We start from the raw sequence: 21396 nt of genomic DNA on the forward strand, positions 1-21396 counted from the left end.
ACTAATTTTCGTAAGAAAACACAATTTTCATTATTAAATTATTGTGATAATTGTTTATTAAATTTAATGTTCCACTTTTGCGCATAATTTAAAAAAATGTTTGATTGGCAGACACAACGTACACAAATAAGTTACAAACTTTAATATAACAACCTATAAATGTATATAAAAAAGATATAACGCATATTCTACGCTTCAGTTTGCTGGGATTTAACATTATTTAAACTACGGCCTGGAAGGGCATTGAGCATTCGTCCAGTTGTGCGCAAAGGAAACCAAACCGGAGCACAGAATCGAAGTGGAAGAGTTGTTATAAAAATCGCTTAACATCCTATATTTATGCATATACTATATGTCTATGTATATGGTGTATATACAAATATGAATGATGTTGCCAAAAAATAATTTCATATATTTTTTCTTGAAGGGGGAAAACACTAAAAGCGCCCCTAAATTTGGGGGGAGTTTAAAGGGGCGTCAGTCCACTCGTTCCTTCATTGTTTTTCGAATATGTTGTTGATGTAGTTGTCTCTTCATGTGTCGCGCGTTGCTTTTCTTGATATTATTGTTTTTGTTGTTGTTGTATTTATACATAGATAGTTATAGATAGTTATAACTTAAGCACTTGTACTAGCCGCAGCCTTACAGCTCATCATGCTTGGGCCCGGAGAACTCGTCGTGCGAGATGAAACCGTTCTTGTCCTTATCCTCGTGCTGGAAAATCTCCTCGACCAGCTTGTCGTTCTCCTGCAGCATGTTCTTCAGCTCATCGGAGTCCTGACCCTCCACAGCTGTCATCTGTTTCTTCAGATATTCACTGACCTAAGCAGACACAAACAAGACAAGCCAACAAATTATAGCTAGTTATGAATATAGTCAACGTGACATTATGAAGAGTGAGGTTAGTAACGAACCGAGACCCACGGATATATCACATATAGAGTGTAGAACAAGTACAAAATGATAAAAGTGCGATCCATACATAGACGATTACCTCTTCGCGGCTCAGCTGCTTGTCGGCATTCTCATCAATCTCCTTGAACACATTCGTGGTGGGCGGGGCATTGCCAATGTTGATCAGCTCCACGTCGAAGACAAGTGTCGCCTTTGGCGGAATCACATTGCCGGCACCCTGATCGCCATAGCCCAGCTGTGGGGGAATTGTCAGCTTGCGTTTCTCGCCTAATTAAAGGATTAAACGACTATTTAGATTGACACTATATAGACTATTGTTTGTACTCTACTTACCCACACACATGTCCAGCAGACCCTGGTCCCAGCCCTTAATCACCTGTGCATGAAAATAATACATATTTTAGTATAAATAACATTCTTAAATATATTATTCAATGTTTTAAAATATTTTTAATTATTTTTTTTTATATATATATATATATATATTTTTGAGTATTTTGTATATATCCAAAATTTAAAAAATATATTTTATTATTTTTAAAAATATATTCGTCAATTACTTTTAATAGATTTTTCAGCATATTTACTAATATTAATATATTTTTATATATGTTATATTATATTAATATTTTTATTATTTTATTTGATTTAACTCAGTCAAAAAATTGATTCAATTTCGTGGCATTTTATGGAGGTGCCACAAAATTGTTGTGGCCATTCAAGTTGAAACGTTTAACTCACCTGTCCGGCGCCCAATTGGAATGTGAAGGGCTGGTCGCGGTCAAAGCTGCAAGAGTGAAGCAATAAGAGAAGTTGAGTGTGAGATGAGCAGCGCCAGAGTCGCAGGCAAATTGTTAGACGCTTGTTAGTCGCAAAGTTTCAAGTGCAACGTGTTTTTTTTTTCTGACTGAAAAGGTGTAGCGACAGGGGAGTACACACACACACTCGCACACACAACACATTTATCACACACACACACACAGCCACTGTCAACTGGCTGCAGTTCGCACATAATCAAGAGGCATGCCACATAAAAAAGAAGCACATTTTGAAACAATACATCATTTTTTATGTCCGCTTGCTGTTTTTTAGGGAAGTGGCTTGAGTTGGGTGTTGGGTGTTGGGGGTTGTAAAATGCGGTAAACATACGCGAAATTATTTGTTTGATGGCCTGGTTTACAGCAATGCTTAACTTAAGCGAATTACTTTAATTTGTAACGGTACTGAGGGGTGCTAGAGCTACGACAATACTGAGGAATATATACTCTGTCCAACTCTTATCATAATCAGCTGTTCAGGTATGCATGAAACCCCGCCTCCTCTCTCTCTCTATCTGTCTCTGTTGTTGTGTATATATATAGAACTTGAGCATGATGTATGATGTGGCACAGTTGCAATAAGAGAGGCGTATAATTTGATGCTTATTATGTGCTTTACGAGTGGGTGGAGCAATATGAATGGGCTTTTAAAGTAGAACATTAAAAGAAGAGATGTAAAATGAGAAAGAATATGGAATATGTGAAGAAGGAATTTGATGATGGTGTGAAGTTTAGCAAGCAACTTTAAATATGGAAAGGAATATAATATAGCAAAGAGTATAAAAGGATAGTCAGAGCTATACAGATAAGGATAAGAATAGTATAAAACTATAAATCTATAAATGCAAAATATAAATACTTAAATAGAAATAATTAAAAAAAAAATAAAACAAACGATGCAGATTTGAAAGGCTAATAAGGTTTCTCCTGAATATAAGGCAAAAAGAGTTTCTTAGTAAGTTGATATGTCATATTTTATTTTATTAATTTTAAGAGAAACTATTTGTATTCAAAGCATAATATTATTTATAATATTAACGCAATTTTTGATAATTTTTTACAACAAATTCAACAGAAAAAGCTTTAGGTAATTATCATGTTGCATATCATATATCTATGTTGAGATAGTGCTAAAGATAAAGCAGTCTGATATTGATATGGTTTTGTACATATATAAAGACCTTGATATATGATAATATTGTAAGATATAACCAGAATATGCGCAGGCACTGCTTAAGATATATCTAGAAATCTAGAAATGAGCGACTGCGCTCTAAGATTGATGGGGTAGATGCCTTAGAAACAGACAGATAGATGGACAAACACGACTATACAGCAGCTCTTGGCTATTTAACAGACATAGTTCCTTAACGTATAGAAATTCAGGGAATTCCTATATAAGAATAGGTGTAATGCATTTATGAACTTTACCTAATAAAATGCAGAAAGTTCGCTTTTAATAAAAGTGCTGAGATATCAGCTGAAATACGCAGCTTATATCGCTTTAGCTCATATATCTGGTGCTTCGGGACGCATCAAGTATCCCTTAAGATACTCAGAGAAGAGTAGCATAGCTCACTATAGCTCATTGAACAGTTCATCGTGAAGTGTTGTCACTCAAGCAGCGAAGTTTAGCACAGATCGCTGTTCTGATTCAGAACCTTGAGTACACATCTAAAAATACAATCTATAGTATATATATAGTAAACAAATTTTGTTGTTAGCATATGGCCAAGAAATTCAACTTTGATTTTGTAGAGCGTGTAAGTCAATAATAAACGGCTCCCCACTCTAGACTGGCGATGCCCCTTGGGCTAAGAACTTGCAATTGGAAATGTGTCACTTGGGCATGCGGAAGAAAACTTTCAGGATTGCTGTTGTTGTTTGTTTTTTGAAAAACTTTGCGACTTTTGGCTGTTGTTAAGAACTTGTTACCCCAGACTGCATAGCCGCTCTCCCTCCCTGCTCATATCCCCAGTTGACGATCATTTTTTAATGAGCCAAAGAGCTGCAGCAGTCAGGCTTTAACAGATTATTGCAACAGGCACAACAAATGATTAACAAGGCACACACACACCCATTGCGCGAGTTGACAAAAGTTAGCTACAAGTTCTATTGCCCCTTGCTGCCTGCCTCTGCAACCTCCACTTCTACTGCTGCTGTTTTTTGCGGCGTCTGTTAAATATTTTATGTGCATCTCCTGGGCATTTTGCAAACATTTTTACATTTTTTACATGTTTCGCGTTGTTTGTTTGTTTTATTTACATTGCTGTTGTCTTGGAATCACAAGTTGTGCCGGCTCATGATGATGGCATGCGGATTGGCGCTGCCCGCGGAATAATCCAACCAACCGAAAAAGTGCTACCTCAAGTGCTGCAAGGAGTTGGAGCGTAACCAAAGTGTCGTCGTTCTCCGCCTGCGGCTTTCGCCCACCCTCCCCTCGCCCCGTCTAACCACGCCTGCTCAAGTGCGGCAAATCTCTTGATGAAATAAAAAACCGTACGAAATTTGTCTGGCAAAAAAAAAATAAAGTGTAGCAAAGCAAATGCTAAATCACAGCATGACCGACAGCGCAATACTCTAGCGATATGAGCTATGAGTTCAAAATAAAGATCCTTAAAAAATATCTAATAAATAGTATTATATTATAAACTAATTTCTTCGTACTAATAGCTGATACATCATAATATAATTTCTTGCCTATTTCTGAAGACTTGCATAGAGCATAAAGTAAACTTTTCTAAAAATATATAAAGAATCTTATAAAGACAGTTTTGAAGATTGTTAATATTGATTTTTAAAATATTTTCAACACTTTTATAAAGCATTTGCAATTACTTTTCATAATTACGAGTCAAATTATAGCAGTTATAAATTTTCGTGTAGACAAGACTTTCAACTATTCTAATTTACAAAGATTTTAATGCAAATAATTTATAAATATATAAATTTTTATATATTTACCTAACTATATCAACTATATTGCACACATTGCATTTCAATTTCAGTATACTCTCTTGGCAAGTGTATAAAAAGGAAAGCAAATGTCAAGCTGTAATACACACAACAAGCCGGGCACTTCATGTGCATGTGTGTGCGTGTGTGTGTGTGTGGGGATTATGGCCTTTAAGACACAGTCACAACCCCACAACCAGTTGTAGCAGCGAGTCGACGCTTGGCTGTGAATTTTTATTGCATTATTTTCCATGAATTTCTAGTAATATGTGAACATTTTATAGCAGCTCACATGTGTCTCTGTGTCTGTCTCTTGCTCTCACTGACTCGGCACGCACAGGTGATTGGGGAGATTGTGTAAAATTGCTGGCAGTTGGGTAGTGGGTGCTGCTGCTGCTGCATATCCTGCTAATTTATGCGATTTACAGCAATAAATGTTACGAAAATAAAGCCGCGTAGCCCTATTTATGCCGTTGATCAATGTTAATTGTTATGCAAGGAGAAAGTGAGCGAGACTGAGGCAAATAAAATCGGTTTGATAATAATAATAGACAGAGTTGAGCCTAAGAGGTTTGTAGGAGATGAAACCCAAGCTCTATTTGCAGCTTTTCCTTTGCTATGAAATATACCTTCAGATCAGAAGAAGAAGCAATCAGCAGAAGCAATGCTTACTTAAACAAAAATCTAATTTTTATATAGATTCTATATCTATCAAACTCAGCTTTTAGCTGGTTTTTCATATAGTTTTTCATTTCACAACCCAATGCCGCGCTTTAAACAGGTCCCAACAGGTCTACGTTTTCACAAATCATTAGGCTTCAATTAAAGCATTTAAGAGGAGCGCGCAATGCGTTGAATAAATTAATAAAATCGCTTAAATGTGTTGATTGTTTCAGTCAACTATATATATATATATATATGTGCTCAGATCCGTAGCTGTATCCGTCGCCAGCTCACCCTGCACAGTGTCCCCGGGCATGCAAAATTGATGAGGCGCCATGGCTGATGCAATGCCCAAACAAAAGGTCAGCGCAGCAGGAGCTGTTGGCACAGGTGTCCACTTTTGTTGTTGTTGTTGTTTTTCATTTAATAAACTGGCCAAACAGGCGCTTCAAAGAACTGAAAAGTTGTGCAACAAATGTTACGCAAAAGCTGACGCGTTTCACAGGCGTTTCGCAGGCGTTTTGCTAGCGTTTTCTGCGTGAGTTGCGGCGAGCATTATCATAAAGTCAAACAAGAAATGTAAACTCATTTTTTGTTGGCTGACTGGCTGGCTGGCTGGCTGGCTGGCTGACTGGCTGGTTGGTAGCAGGAATCACTTAAATATTTAATAAGTTTCGATTTCATTCAGCTCGGAGGCAATGCCATTGGAATTTTTATGCATTCGAGGGCATTTAAAATGCAGCTCAATGGGCGCAAAAAAAACACACACACACAGCAAAGTGAAGGCAACACATCCGTTAACCGTAACCATTACGTGATTCCCAATCCGATAGAGAGTCGAGTTAAGTGAAGAGTTTGGTTTGGGTTTGTCTGCTAAATCATACCACGCCACTTGCCGCACTCCCCACATCACAGACAATCCAATCAAATTGAATCCTTTGCTGGGCCGGCATTCATTGATGACCTCGTTTTATGTGCGTCGTTGTCCGAAGTTATAAAATCAAATATGCGTCCGCCTCAGCACAAATAAAACGAAGAGACGCAGCAGCCGAAGCTAGCCACAAAACCTCAACGGAGACTTTGAAGCGACAAACAAGAAGAAATGCCCCAGCGATTAACGTGCAACACGGCGGCAGTTGTCAGTCTTGTTCTTGACTCGACTTCTGGGCTTTCGGTCAATGTGCGAACAATTCGCAGCTGGTGAAGTTTTGTGCCGCAAATTTATGCGCCTGCTGCCACCCAAGCAGTCCAAGCAGCCCATACAGCATCACGTGCCATCTATGCGAATTGTTGCAGCCTTTCTTTCTTCCACTCAAAATGAAGAAATTTATATGTGCAACTTGTGCATATATTTCGCAGCCAACACATTAATTATTTAAGCTATCTACGAATGTGCGCAGCAACTGAAGACATTTTGCAATTTTAAAAAAACCAAATTTCGACCAGCTACAGCAATTGCCCCTCGGGCTTGACTTGGCACAGTGGTTAAAACCTATGGTAATTTGTTGCGTAAGCAAAGCTTTCAATTGAGCAGCTATGGAAGTAGATGAAACTTCTCCAAATTTAATGGATAAGACTCAAAACATTTTTCTACAGAGCTTTATAAATATCTAATACTAAAAGTCGAAATTAATTTGTCAACCACAGAGCTTTATATATCACTGGGGCATACTCCAATCACATATTTATTTACTTATATTTACTTATAGACTCAATAACTAACATTGCATAAGCTGAGTAAGTGCTTTTGGTATAAGAAATTATCACAAGCGTATAAATAAAATATAACAAATCTTTAACAAAGCTTAAAGCTTAACGTCATAGGCACTTATAGTCAACATTCAATTAGACTTATTCTATTTCCATACATGACTTTAATCCAAAAGCTTAACGCACTTTTACGTAGCTTTTAAACTTACGAAAGCTGCAGCGCATGCATCTGATTAGCTACAAAAGCTTTGAACAAAGCAAAAACTGTTTAATTTTAATAAAACAACAAAGTGAAAGCTAATTAGTCATTGATGAAATGACAGCTTAATCCATGAACCCAATCAAAAGCTATTTAAATTAAGCAAAGGCCTCCCTCAAAATTCAAATTTATATAAAGCAAACTTTCACAATTTGTAGTCTTCTGGCTCACTGTACGGCACTCAGTGAAGACTGCTCTCCACTTCAGCTGATGGTATCACATGGTAATGAGCTTTTAGATTTAGTGGCATGTAGCTGCAGTTTGTGGTGCACACACACGTGGAGTCGTAGTCTCGATTCATGCTGGTCATTAAGCACTCATAAATGTTTCCTATGCTAAATTTGTGCCAAGGCGTCAATCAGCTTCACTGGAGCCTAACGCCCTCAGCGGGCCAATGGAAAAAATGGTGCCCCAATGTCTCATTGTGTGGCAAGTTGTCAGGGCCACATCTCATCTCTTTTATAGCCTATACTAATTGTCGGCTCGAGTCGAGTGCAAAAAACTGAAGCACGACGAAAAACTGGTGACAGTCAAGGTTGTCTGCCTTGGCTAATGGCTCGACAACTGCAAAAAGACTTTCACTTTACAGTATTTCGAGTTGTTTTACGCGCTCCGCTTTTGGACATTAAGTTGCACTTGACGCAGTCAACGTTACTGCCACACACAACTCATGCTACGACGACATCGCCTAAGATATGACTATAAAAGGAAGCGAGCGGCAAACGGTGCAACGGGCTGTGGCATGCCTGGCGGACTGTCTGCGTGTTGTCAAAAAAACTAAAAAAAAATGTTCGTGCAACATGCTGCAAGTTTCGCCAAGCTTCCGTTGTTGTACATACCCTTTTGCCATGTTGCAAATTGCAATTTTAATGGGCTACAAGATGCGAGCCATTGCACAACTTCCACTCTCAAATCTGCAACGCGGCGTATGCGTAATAAATTCAAACAAACCTTGAAAAACACTTTTGCCATTTGGCCAGTTTTTTTGTCTGGCATTTGACTTATCTAACTTCTCGCTTCTGTCATAATATATCTTAAAATACGAAGCGAATTATATTTTAGGCCCACCTAAGCTTTTTGATTAAATTTAACTTGGGGAAGGCATAATATATATTAGTTTGCAATAATAAAAGCAATAATAATAAATAAAACTACAAAAATATGTAGTTTAGTTAAAAATGCACTCAAAATTAATAAACAAATTAAAAAAAAAAATATTTGGTTTTTGTATATCTTAAACTATGGTATTTTTGAAATTTAATATTAAATAAATTTATAAAAAAAATATATTTTATATTGTTTGTTTTTACATTTTTTATAATTTAATTTAATTTTTAATTTTTAGTTCAAGTTTGAATTAAAATTTTTTAATTTATAGTTTTCAATAAATTAAATAAATTCATATAAAAAATTCATTTTTCGGAAAGCGTATTTGTACCTTCGCTCTGCAACCTTTTATCTACCTTTAGTGTGGGACAACTTTAAGAATGTATCAAATTTTGCATGCAGCAGCAGCAGCGGCAGCGGCAGCAGCAGCTAACAAATTAATTTTTCGTGCACAACGACAACAGTCTCGAGTGGGCTATGGAGGCGGAGTTGGTCTCTTCAAATAGGCGTGGCAAGTGCTAGGACTCGCTTCGCTTCCTCCCTCCAACTACACATAAGCAACATATATCATAGACGACGGAACAGAAGCTGCTGCTGCTGCTGCTGCTCCGGCTGCTCATGTTACGCGTCAGGCTGATTAGAATATAGCGAGACGTTTGCATTATTTATGCCAGCCAAATGAAGGTTTGCGGGTCAAAGGCTGGTCGAGTGGAGCTGGCTGGCATGGGAGCAGCAACAGCTCCATTGACAAAGCATGAGCGCACGTGACGGGGCAGTGCGAATGACAGGTGGACGAGAGAGAAAGAGAGCCAAGCTGAATGTCAAGCCACAAACAATGAAAATAAAAGGAGCCAGGCACGTGACAGGACTCGCTCCGCGCTCATTATTGAATAACTTATTGAGCGACATCAGAAACTGCTCCTACCACTTTTAATTGCAGACGGTGCCTTAAAAGATGCCAAAAGCAAGTCGCAAAGCGAAATTAGTTGGGCAGCAGCAGCAGGTCCTTTAATCCTTTCTATGTCCTGCGAAGCACGTATGCCACAAGGCAGCAGACTGCACGCTACAATTATTTTTCATGTTGAGACCTATTCTAATCGAATGTCTTTCCAATCATTTGCAGCCTGTTTTTTATGTGTGTGCTTGGGGCAATTGTTGAGTGGAAATAATTAAAGTTAAACATTTATATATAATTTTTTAAGAGATTAGTGGTGAAAGGGGAAGATGATGAAAGTGAATGAAAGGGAAAACTGTTATTGGTTGTCATAGGGAAAGGTTTTTAACTCTATCAGCCATACAGCAGTGTGCATAAAAATAGTGCTGCACTACACAAAGCATAAACCTAATGAAAAGGTTTTTATTACAAAATTAAATAATAATTTGAACTAAATATATGTTTTAAATTGTTTTTAAAAAGATTGCGTTTATCACTAAATTGTGTTTACTTTTATTTCTATGAGCACAGCTATATATACATTATACAGAGTATCTATTAGTCAAACATATATCAAGAACTTATCATTGATTCAACTCTAACTTTAATTTCCACTGAAATATTCTATAGACTCAGACTGATTAAAGACCAACTCTTGTAAATACGCCTTTCCATGCGTTGTCCCTGTCAAAATGTTATGATATTCAAGCAGCATAAAGAAGCATTCAGCTGCTGCCTGCCTGCCAATGGCACTTCAATAGGCAATTGAGCTGCCATTTAGACGCTTGTCAAATGCACAAAGAGTTTGAAAGAGAGCACGGTGCTGCTTGCACTTAAGCCTTTCCCTTTAGCTATCTGCAGCTTAATTAGCAGCAGGAGTAAATTCGAGGGGAAAAAAACTGTAGCATGTTCGCAGGCGCCGCAAGCAGGTAGCTAATTTCCGGTGCCGTTGGCTCAACACAAAAATGCTCAACAAAATAAAAAGCAGCTCAAAGTTAAGCAGCGTATTTAACGCTTCAGGCTGAGTGTTGCTCAAGAATTTTTGCATACACAACCAAAAGCTGACGTCGTTCGCTGCACTCGAGCCTGGCAAAGTGCCTGTCGCTACAGCTAAGTGCGACAAGGCATTTAAGCCAGATAGACCAATAGAGAGAGAGAGAGAGAGAAGGAGGAAGAATGACAGCATTTAGCAAACGTTGACTTCAGCAACAAGTGGCTGCTAAGGGGACGCTGACAAAGCAGGACATCTTCTGGGGACAGCCCTGACTGAGCACTGATTGAGTTACAGTTCGGGTCGAGAGCCGAAGCTGGCTGGCAGCACGCTAAATTAAACAGCAATTGCAAACTTTCAGCACAAACTTTCACATAATTTGTGACTCTCACTCCACAGATGTGTAAGTGTGTGTGTGTGTGTTGGCCAGGTAAAGACAGGACCTAGACATTTACAATTTTGTTTAGCATATGTGCTAAAATCGTATTATAAAAACGATTTCCTGCACAAAAGACACAATTTTGACCTTGTTACACTAAACAAAATAATAAATAATATTCAATTTAGTAAGCTTTAAGCTGTATCAGACTGAGATAAGATATAATACATAAAGTAAATTAAAATAAAATAAAATATCAAAATTAAGTTTCCATATCAAATTTAAGATCTATGACTATGCATCTTGTGGCACTTGAAGTCAGTTTGCAAAATTGTGTTTGTTTATTTCCAAGTTCAGAACTTGTGAAAACAAACAAATTGAAAATCAATTATTTTTTCACGACTACGACCTTGAGAAGGTCAACGTAGGTTGCCCGTGTGACTTCCCTAAATATCAGACCCTCTCACAGACTTGTATGTATATGAAAAGTGCCTTAATTGCATTTTATGTTCTCATCAAGTTACATTATAATTTTTTTATAAATCCTATTTAAACTCTTTGCCCACAAAATTAATTATTTATGATGTTCCATAGCAACGAGCTGAGCTGAACGCTTGCTTATCTCTGTTTCGTATGGACAAACATGCCACATATTGTATTTTAAGCAGATTTGATTGTTTTTGTTTATGGTATTTTAGTCAATATTATTCATGATAAGAATGAAATTGATAATGAAGCGATTGCAACGGCAACCAAATTGATTAAGTTACTAAAATAGAAGTATATTTCAGCGGAGTTTGGCTTAAAGGGGGCGACTATACTGAATGATCATATAAATATTACTATAATCTATAATCATGTATAAGACAACAATTAGAAAAAGCTTAAAAATTATGTTATAATAAATAATTTTCTAAAAAAAAGTATGGGATTTTGCAAAAAATTGTTTAATTGTTTAAAAAGTGATAGAATCCTTTGGGAATTAGCTGGACCTTTTTTTATAAATATATGAGTATATATACTACATATATACATATATAAGCATGCTCAGATAAGTTAAGTTAAATTTAAAACTAGAAAAATAAAGAAACCTAACGATATTTAGAGCAACAATTTATATCCACATGGTTTCCATGTGTTAATAAGCTGTAAATGTCTAAAGAGTCATTTAACACAATCACACAGAAGAATGAAAGAGACAGAGCGAAGAGAGAGAAAGAGAGATAGATAGCGAATGAGCGGAAGTTATTGAGTTATCAAACTCTTGCTTCTAATATTTTTCAACTGTGTCTATCAAGCTCATAATGTGTGCTTATTATAAATTCTTGTCTTTATGGGCCGAACAGTGGAAGCTGCAGCAACTGCAATGGCGGCAACAATTGACGTTGGACGTTGCAGCAACAATAAAGCCATGTGCAACAAACAACAGCTGGCAAAGGCCAAAAAAGAAGCGAATGGAAAATGCTGGCCAACAATTGAGATCGCTTATCAGTTGGCGTCTAATTTACGACAATGAGGCCGCCAAGCGAGGCCTATGCGGCACACACACATTTAATCCCCAATGCTGTGTGCGTGTGCATGCAAATATGACACTACATACATACACACATGTTTAATGTTAGCTCTGCTTTAATGCGCGTTGGAACTTACCTCGAATCGAACTTCTTGCCATCGGCCTGCAACGTGCCAGTGTAGTGCATGGTAAGCGAGTCGCCACTCTTCGTTTTCTGATCACAAATCTCGGGCACACTGATCACATCCACTTTCAGGTCGCTGCAGTGAACGCCGCTCAAGGCCACGAAAAGGCAGGACAGCACAATTGACTTCAACATGACTGCAAATAAGTGGAATTAATTTTAGTTAAAATTTGCCTTTAATATTTGGGAATTACTTAAAAATTAAATGAAAATCTAGTAATAAATTAATAACAATTTAAGCTGATTAAAGCTTGGTAAGCTTTAAAATTGTTTCAATGCAAAAGTAAAAGCTGGGAATGGATTCAAGTTATTAAACGTAAAAATCATTGTTAAAATAAAATATAAAATATATTAATTAAATATAAAAGAAAAATGCCTTTATAAGTTGTTCAGGTATACCAAATATTAATATTAAGCTTAAGTCAAAGCGCCACTAAGTTTAAGCATCTCCATTAAATTTTGTTTTATACTAAAACAAGAAATCTTCAAACTTTATGAATAACAAACACAAAAAGATCTCCTGGAAACTATTATAAATTCTTTTAACTTTTAGTTATGCGTTAAAATTAGGCTAAATCTCGTTTTCAATTTTAAAAATCAATCAAAAATTACATAAGATAAACTGAAAGTTAATTAAAGAAGAGGATGCACAGTGTAAAGTTTGAATAACACAAAAAAAAAACAAAACTAAGTAAAGAGTGAAAAATTGGTTATTATGCAAATGTACAATTCATTTGCGAAGCGCCAAGCAGGTTTTATCCAACTGCAGAGGATTACGCAATGCCAAAATTGCAAATTATTGCCATCAAGCGTGTGTGTGTGTATTCACTGTGCGTATGCGTAATGTCCGCAAAACTTTAAAGGCGACGGATGACCATTATGGAAGCAGCATTTGGATTTCGAAAACGCCTTGCGTTATATAGTTCGTTTTGTGTAGGTGTTTTGAAATTGCAAATGAAAGTTGGAAATTGGACATCTTGGGCATTTTCAATGGGTCATTCGTAAGATTTATGCGCTTTTGGAAGAAAGCGTTTCAAGAAAATGATTCGCAACAAATAAGCTCGCCTATGAATGACGAGCACAATGTCTAAAGATACGAAACTTTCACTAAATAAAAGACCCCGCTGAGCCCGAGATGGCACCTTACAATTGCTAACGGCACAATTACGTGAAAACAACATTAACATTTGGACTCTCTACTACGCTTGACTCTTTCATTACGAATTACCCTATAAGATCTGTTGTTATATCAATTTGTTGTTTAGCTCGTACTTTGATCTCTAAAGTCGGCTATTTTTAGCATGTGAAATTAAGTTAAGTGGTTTTTTTATATATCAAGTACCTAATAGTATAGTAGCTCTCGCTAATGCTAAATTAAACAAAAAATTGGGTTTGATACATAGAACTCTTGTATTTGTCTAAATATTTATACAAAGGAAAATTTTTTCCATTTACAGTGTTTCTTCTTTTCATTTATTTTGTTATGGCAAAACCAGAAATCGAAACGTAAGCAAATATTTAAGAACAGCTGATCGAACTGGGTCACAAATGAGTAAAACCCGTATCTAGAGAGTTCTTCAATAGTTGTAAAGTTTTTTGTTTAAAGATTTGGGTATTTAAGAAATTTCTAAAAAAAATATATTTAAATTTTCATTAATTGGTTATTTATAATCCAATTCTAAAGCGCATGCAATCTTCGGCGAATGGAATTTGACTTCTTTGCTGTATTTCGTTATCGTTGCTTCTTCTTTTTTTTGTGTTTGTTTTTTTTTTTTTTTGGGGCGTTTGCAGCAAAACCAGTTGCGTGTGTTGGCACCTTGTCTTTGGTTGCTTTGCTCTTGTCTTTTACTTTATTTTATTTTTGGTTTGTTTGATTTGAGAGCTCAATTACAGCCTGGTTCGTTGAACTGTCGCCTCTTACCGTTAGGCAGCCTACCTGGGCCAACAATGCAATGACTCGACTCAATAATTTGCGGCTAAACGTTAATGAAATGAAAACTTTACAGCTGAGCAGGAGGCACACGTCATGCGTTTTTCCATCAAAGATAATAAATACAACTAATTAAAACAACAAACGAATGGGGATTAGCTATACACGACAACAGCAACGACAACATCAATTTTGTAGGCCGGCCGGGAGATAAGCGCTGGTGTTAGTGGCTTCACATTTCGTGCTCAGTTTCGTTAAGTTTTCTTTGGCTGGAACGTTGCCCTCTCCCCCTGCTCCCTTTCTCTTCTTTCAATCGCTGACGCGATCCCGCGCTCTCTTTTCCTCTTTACTCTCTCTCATTCTCTGCCACTGACTGTGCTGTGTGCTGTGTCGCGGCATTCGCTGATGTGTAAAACACGATGTGAATATGAATGAAAAAGACATGCCAGCTAGTCAAAGTACATGCTTTCATTTTGTATCATTTGCGTTTTGTTTTTGTTGCTAATTAACTGCATTTTTCTATGCATTCACACGTATACACAACCACACAAGCTGTGTTTATTAAGTAGTCTAGTTTGTTTATACCTTTTCGTTTATTTACTAAAGTAATCCACTCAATTAATACCGGATATTAACACGGCGAGCAATAGGGCTAACGGTACAAGCAACGGGTACACAACTGCTACGATCGACGTGCGCAAGGCAACTGTTGGAATTTGAAAGACGACGTCGACGTTTACTATGCGGCGGGGGAGCTTTTGTGAGCGCGCAGCATACACCAATACAGCTGCAAAAGTGAACGAAAAACAGATCGAGCACCAGAGCACAAGAGCGCGAGAGCATGACGCGGCAAACACTTGTCCACGTAATCAAAGTAACACGCGCAGCTCTCAAACGGTTTACACTGAGCGACAAACTTTAGGCGCTTGTCTCCAAAGCCCTGTCAAAACCCCTGTTTTCTGTTTGTTTTCTTATTTAGATTATTGTCAAATTCCAAAAGGTAACTCTGTCATATATAAAGAGAATATGAAAACAAATCATATGAAACTAAAGATGTAGTGTTTTAAAACTTATTTTTATGTAACGTATGAAACCTTTCAATTATATTATTTATATTTTTATTTATGATTCTGTTTTCTACAACTTACTTTGATTTTGCTACAAACGAATTTATGAAAAATGTTCCTTAGCTTATAATAAAAGAGCAACAAATAAAAATAGGATAGAGCTAAAACACACAACCTGCTCACGCGCTGTTACAATGTTAACTGTGGGACTGCTGCCAGCATGCTGTTAGCTGCTTGCTCAGCATGTTGCCAGCAACATGTTCGTGTTGCGCGCAACATTCATGTTCTTAAGCTAACAAAACTGGCCACGCCTCCAAGGCGCATGCGCCAGGTCCAAGTGGGCGGAGTTAAATAGCAATGAAATTTTCTGTTTTTTGAATAAATAAAGAGTAACAACAAAAATGATAATAAATTAATTATGGTAACAATTTATTAGTATTTTAATAAATCTATAACATTTCTTTCCTCTTCAGTTAAAAACATATGTGTAAAAAAATTTTAAATTTATTTGAATTGATTTTCTGTATGCTTACAATTTATTTAACAACTTTTATTCGTATATATTTAAGCATTTCCGCGCCTCAAAATAAACTATATCTCGTATCTATTGTCAACCAAAAACCACACCCAGAAATACGTAAACAAAAAAACAAACAAAATTAGTTTAAGCAGATTACCCTTGGGGGTTATTTTACGCCCCAATGGATGCGATTGCTAATTCAAATCAATTAGATTTGCTAAACTCAAATTAATTTGGCTTCAGTTGCAAACCAAAACGAGTCGCGGCGGTTGTTTTACACTTAACGCATCAACAAAAAGTTATAAAAATAAAAATAATGCTGCAGGAGCGACCGCCGATACGAGCTCAGGCATATGCCCTTAAGCGTAGGGAACACAAATTTGTGGTCGAGCGCATCGAGGGAATTATAAATCCAGCCTACGAGCCCGACTTGGGTGGGGATGCTAAATCGGAGCGTGCAGCCAATCAGCGCCGCAACCAATCAAAATGGCGAGTATATAACTGTAGTATCTAGCTATATACGACTTAAGAGCGCTTGATTTTCGATAGCATATAAAAGATTAATAGTACTAAGTCACATTTAAAAAGCTTTGGGGCTTTTATGTTTAAAATCAAATCAATTAATAATTAAATCTGCAAAATTCTGAATATATCAAGAAAAAATTTGAAAGAAATTATTTTATAGTATTTTTCAAAAAACTTTTTAGAATTATTTATTGGTTTTTATTTTACATATATTGATATCTTAAGAAATTTATGTATATAAATTATATATTATTACAAAATTAAGTCCAAAAATATATTTTTTAAATAGAAAATGATTTATCTTGCATCTGGCGCGGCTTACACATCTTTTAATATAAAAACCATAAGCAAATACAGTTAACATTTGATTACTTATTTAATATATGTACAAAAAATATTATAAAAATAATAAACTTAGTCTACATAAACAAATAAATTAATAGAAAACTTGTAGGAATTTTTCAGCTTAAGGAAATGTTAATATGTTTATGAGGTCTTTCACATTTAGAATATATGAACTTAGGTAAATATATACAATTTATAATATGTTAAAAATTAATTTTTCTATAGAAAAACTTATAAATAATTATATATAGTGTATGTATTTGTCTTTAAAATTAAAACTTGAATATTTCAAATTAGTTTTTTAATTTTTCTCAAATTCTTTTTGTTTGATCTTCAATTCGATCTCAAGAATTTTATGCTGAACCTCAAGATTTCTTAGTTCGGCCAAATGTTTCTGTTGAGCTCTGATATCCATGTTGCGATAATAATTGAATTGAGCTGCTAAAGATCTCTGCGTTAAGCTGAGTTCTTTCGTCTGCTTAAAACTAGACTTAAATAGTTTTTTTCTTAAGATTTTATTAGTTAAGTCTTTTACCAAGCCCACGTTGTCCTCTTCGGTGCAATGCAAAGATACTTTGCCAGTCTCTCGAAAGGAGATATTGCTTTTGGCAGTAAATATTGGCGTATCGCTCTGTGGATTAGAGTTATTGCCTGACACCGACTATGGAATACCCGGTCGCTAAACACACACCTGATTTATATTTGTGTACTGCTGCAGAAACTCTCGCATGTCTTTTACATCTTTTTCCGTGGGCGGCCTTGAGTCGGTTTTGGGACTTTTAACTGCAGTTTGACAACTATCTGACTTAGCCTTGGCCAAAGGAATTTGGTTCTTATCTTCCTCGGACACGATCTGATCAGCTTCGAAGGAACTGGCATGTAGCTCAGAATTTGTCCGCTCTACATCAACTGACTCTAGATCATTTAGGGATGTGATTTCATTCGCTTGAAATTCTGCTTTGATGTGATCTATTAGCTTCGCTTGATCAACGCGATCCGATTTCTCTTCGATAACTTCGCAATCCTGATTCAATGACGACAGTGCTAACTCTTTCTTTACCAACCCATTCGACTGTTTGTTAAGTTTCTTCATGGTCTCGTACTTCGATTTCAACTTCACAGCCGATCGCCGGATTTGCGTGTTGCTAGTGAAGGCTCTGTTTAAAGAGATTGGAATTAAGCGCTCAAATCTGTAGCTGGGCTCACTTGTAAAACTCAACGGCTATGTTCTCCCAGGCACGATTCTTCGAGCGCCAGACATGAGCGTTCGATGTCTTCTCCTCGATCTCCTTATGATACTTGACTGTCAGCGTTTTCAGCACGTTTTCCTCCGCAATTGTAAAGTTTGGCATGCGCGAACGCTGACGCCGCGAATTCATGATCTGTACAAGACAATGGATCTGTAAAATAGATTTTCGAATTAGTTGCGCACAGTTGAGCAGTTGGGCATTTATTGTAGTCGTGTATCGTGGGCATGTGTTGATTTAAGACCTAAGTTTCTTAGAATCCCATAACATGCTTGGTCTTCGGTCTTTTAGCTGGCGGAGGCATAGTTTCCAGCGTATTCTCAATGACCGCGAATTGACCCGCTGTCAACGTGGAGTGCGGCTGCTTGGTAAAGTTAAGACTTTCATTAAATGAAGTTTCTTCGATCTTGGCCGGTTTTAGATCGTTCACATCCACAGTCTCTACTATGAGTTCTTTGTAGTCGGCGTGGACGGCCTGGAAGCGCTTGGGCAGATTTGTGCCCGGCACCAGTTTCTCATCATCTTCGGCTGCATCAGCTTGCAACGCTGCCGGCGACAGCGTTTGTTGCAACCAGGCAGCTGTTCGATCTTCGGCCGCCTTCTCTTTCAGCTCCGCCTTCAGCTTCGCATCGATCATATCGATTTCTACGTCTCGCGTCAGCTCGAACTCATCCACATCCCAGATGCTGAGCAGTCGAGTGCTGATCAGGTCTGTGAAACGGTTCAGTTGGTAGGCAGACTTTTGCCAGGGACCACGATTCACAGCCTTCTTTTTCTTGACTTTCTCGTTTGGGTTTGGCTGGGTCTCTGCTGGTGGAGATTCCTTTTCCTTGGCTACTTCTTCACTTTGACTATTTGTCGGCTGTGCTTGTTGCCTTTCGCTGTTCTGTTCGGTCTCCGACGAGGACTCGGGCTCGGACTCAGTGAAGTCATAATTTATGGTCACATCCTCTATGACCAGCGGCTTCTCCACCTCCACGTTCCTTTCGTTTGCGGACTTCATAATCTCTCGCATCACAGGCATGGGTTGAACTGTCGTAAAGCGTAGATTCTTTTTCACGTGATGACGCACCAGCTCCGCATAGTAGAGTATCGCCTCCTTGGTGTGCAGACCGGTGCGCTGTTCCCGCTGCATTTCCAGCTCGTCGCGCAGCGTCACTCGCTGGCAGTGAATGTCGCCCACGCTGTTGGCGGTGAGCAGCTGAGCGAAGGCACCATCGATGGCGTTCTCCAGCCGGTGGAACTTGATGCCCGTGGTGCAGCATTTGATGCGCTCCGCTAGATCCGCATAGATGTCTACGGCCGCACCCTGCAGCTGTGCATTCAGCAGCGCCTCCTCCAGCTGAGGCGGCTCATACGGCAAGGAGGAGGAGTACATCTCCGTGTAGCTTTGTGCCAGAACACCATTCAGCTCGCAGACACGTTGATCGCTGGGATCGGCGCTGCTTAGCGCCACATATTCGCTGCCCTCGTGCGCAATGGCATCCAAGAAGGTGGGCGAATACCTCATCTGATGCGTCCAGGTGACAACGGCACGATCCGCCACCTTCTGTCCTAGGCAGCGCATATCTAGACAGTGCAGCTTATGGTTGCTTGCCACATACAGTAGATTGGGATTCACGCTGTGCCCCAGGCAGGAGAAGCTCTCGCAATGCTGCGAATAGACGCTGCTGGCAAAGCAGGGATTGATTGCCTTGTTGGCACAGCGCATGTCGATGGTGAGCACGGCGGATTGGCAGGCATAATGGAAGCAGTGCTCCTGGCTAGCGCGCAGCTGTGCCCAAGTGCTGGTCTTGTGTACGCCTTTTAAGATGCACACCTCATGCTTCGAGATGTCCTGCTCTGTGATAATATCCTTGAAGCGCACGCTGTGATCCTGGCATGCAATAGCTAAGGTATTTGGCTTATTATAGGCCTGTGCCACGCTGATGAAGGGTCCCTCCTGGCTGCTGTATCTACTCTGGCAGCATAATTTGTATTTGTCAGCTTCCTCCTCATCGTCTTCTTCCGCATCGTCATCATCTTCGACCTCCTTCAACTCATAGATAGCTATATCGTTTAGCATGCGAGCCAGGAACATGTTGCCGTGATTTACACGAAAGCTGGTCACTGGCAACAGCTCAAAGATCTCGCTGGACAAGTCCGGCAGCGTTTCGCTGTGCAGCGGACGCCACAGTTCCGCCTCCACGCCCACCTGGGATAAATTAAGACACTGCAGCCGCTCGCCAGAGACATGCATAGCCAGCGTCTTGACTTCCGGGCAGCCAGCAACTGAGTAGGGCAACAGATTCAGATTGCCGCCCGTGTAGTAATAGTCATAGCTGTCGCGAAAGTAGGTATTCTCCTGCAACGCTATCTGCTCCGCGAAATCGTACAGATGGCAATTGTATATCTGATGCTGTTCTTTCTTTTCGCGCTGCTTTTGTTTGGAAGTTTGTTTCAAGTATTTCGACTTGTGGAGGTGCACCATGCGCACCCAGTCATCGTGTGCAGCTGTTCGCTGATGGCACGGCTCTAAGATGGGCGTGGTCTGGCTGGAGACATAGACGGGCAGGGCCACAGTGTAGGCGCAGCTGGGCAATACATTCAGTGTCCGTTTTTGATTCGAATTTTGCCCCAATCCTTGATTGAAGGCTGGATGGGTGTGATGCGATGTATTCTCTAATATATGACGCAAAGGTGCCGGTTCAGTCTCCAACGTTTCCTGTTCATCTTCTTCTACGTCCTCATCCGAATCGCTGGTCGAGTATGCTGCCTCACTACGTTGATTGGATTTAAGCGATTCGATCGTTTGGTTCAGCTTTTCCAGGTACAACTTTGTCGAATATCTACGGGGCATGTTGTTTAAACTAAGTGTCTATCTACAAGTTTCTTTAAATTGGAATCTATTTAATTGTCAGTGTTTCTGTGCTCGTTGTTTTTGTTGCTGCCTGCAAACCTTTTGCTTGTTGGGATATATTTTTATTCCCCACTTTATTTTGCTGAGTAAGGACAGTTTGTTTTTAGTGAAACACTAGCTTTCACAAGTAGTTAAAGCACTGTTTTTATATAGGATTCCAAAATCTAACTGCCAGTTTGTTAATATGAACAGCAGCGGGAAGCATGCTTTAGCAGTTTTAGAGATGGGTACTTTGATCAAGAATATAGAGGTGGCACTTTAAACTCCAATGAACCAAATCGGAAGTTTGTTCATTCAATTGCTCAAGTTCTTTTTCTTCAATTATCTTCCTTGTATGCATTTTAAAAAGCGTAAATTCACTTTAATTCATTCTGAGATATGTATATATTCTAAGATATGTATACCCTAAGTGACTATATATCTAGCATATAGCAT

At 38.5% G+C, this 21396-nt stretch overlaps 3 protein-coding genes across 6 annotated transcripts; all 3 read right to left on the reverse strand.

Annotated features, from left to right (window-relative positions):
• Positions 1–506: 506 nt before the first annotated feature.
• LOC111592526 (FK506-binding protein 2) lies at positions 507–15602 on the reverse strand. 2 transcript variants are annotated; one of them, XM_023304785.2, is made up of 6 exons: positions 15507–15602; positions 12382–12565; positions 1657–1702; positions 1249–1291; positions 995–1182; positions 507–822 (listed from the first exon to the last, which is right to left on the reverse strand). In XM_023304785.2, the coding sequence occupies exons 2-6, from the start codon at positions 12561–12563 to the stop codon at positions 643–645; spliced, it is 639 nt and encodes a 212-aa protein (XP_023160553.1). In that variant the 5' UTR covers positions 12564–12565; positions 15507–15602; the 3' UTR covers positions 507–642. The 2 variants fall into 2 exon arrangements, with proteins under 2 accessions (XP_023160553.1, XP_023160552.1); XM_023304784.2 differs by lacking the exon at positions 15507–15602 and adding an exon at positions 14944–15331.
• A 1477-nt stretch (positions 15603–17079) lies between these two features.
• LOC111592525 lies at positions 17080–21205 on the reverse strand. Of its 3 annotated transcripts, XM_023304780.2 has the most exons (4): positions 21001–21205; positions 18022–18215; positions 17507–17972; positions 17080–17446 (listed from the first exon to the last, which is right to left on the reverse strand). In XM_023304780.2, exons 2-4 carry the CDS (start codon positions 18192–18194, stop codon positions 17117–17119), a joined length of 969 nt encoding a protein of 322 aa, XP_023160548.2. In that variant the 5' UTR covers positions 18195–18215; positions 21001–21205; the 3' UTR covers positions 17080–17116. The 3 variants fall into 3 exon arrangements, with proteins under 3 accessions (XP_023160548.2, XP_023160549.2, XP_023160551.2); XM_023304781.2 differs by lacking the exon at positions 21001–21205 and having other exon boundaries at positions 17507–17960; positions 18022–18209; XM_023304783.2 differs by lacking the exon at positions 21001–21205 and having other exon boundaries at positions 18036–18115.
• Positions 18305–21008, reverse strand: LOC111592524. Its single transcript, XM_023304779.2, has one exon. The coding sequence runs from the start codon at positions 20899–20901 to the stop codon at positions 18316–18318; it is 2586 nt and encodes an 861-aa protein (XP_023160547.2). The 5' UTR covers positions 20902–21008; the 3' UTR covers positions 18305–18315.
• Positions 21206–21396: the final 191 nt, after the last annotated feature.

This window comes from Drosophila hydei, unplaced genomic scaffold (assembly GCF_003285905.1).
Source record: "Drosophila hydei strain 15085-1641.00,03,60 unplaced genomic scaffold, DhydRS2 tig00008134-arrow-pilon, whole genome shotgun sequence".
Lineage (NCBI taxonomy): Eukaryota > Metazoa > Arthropoda > Insecta > Diptera > Drosophilidae > Drosophila > Drosophila hydei.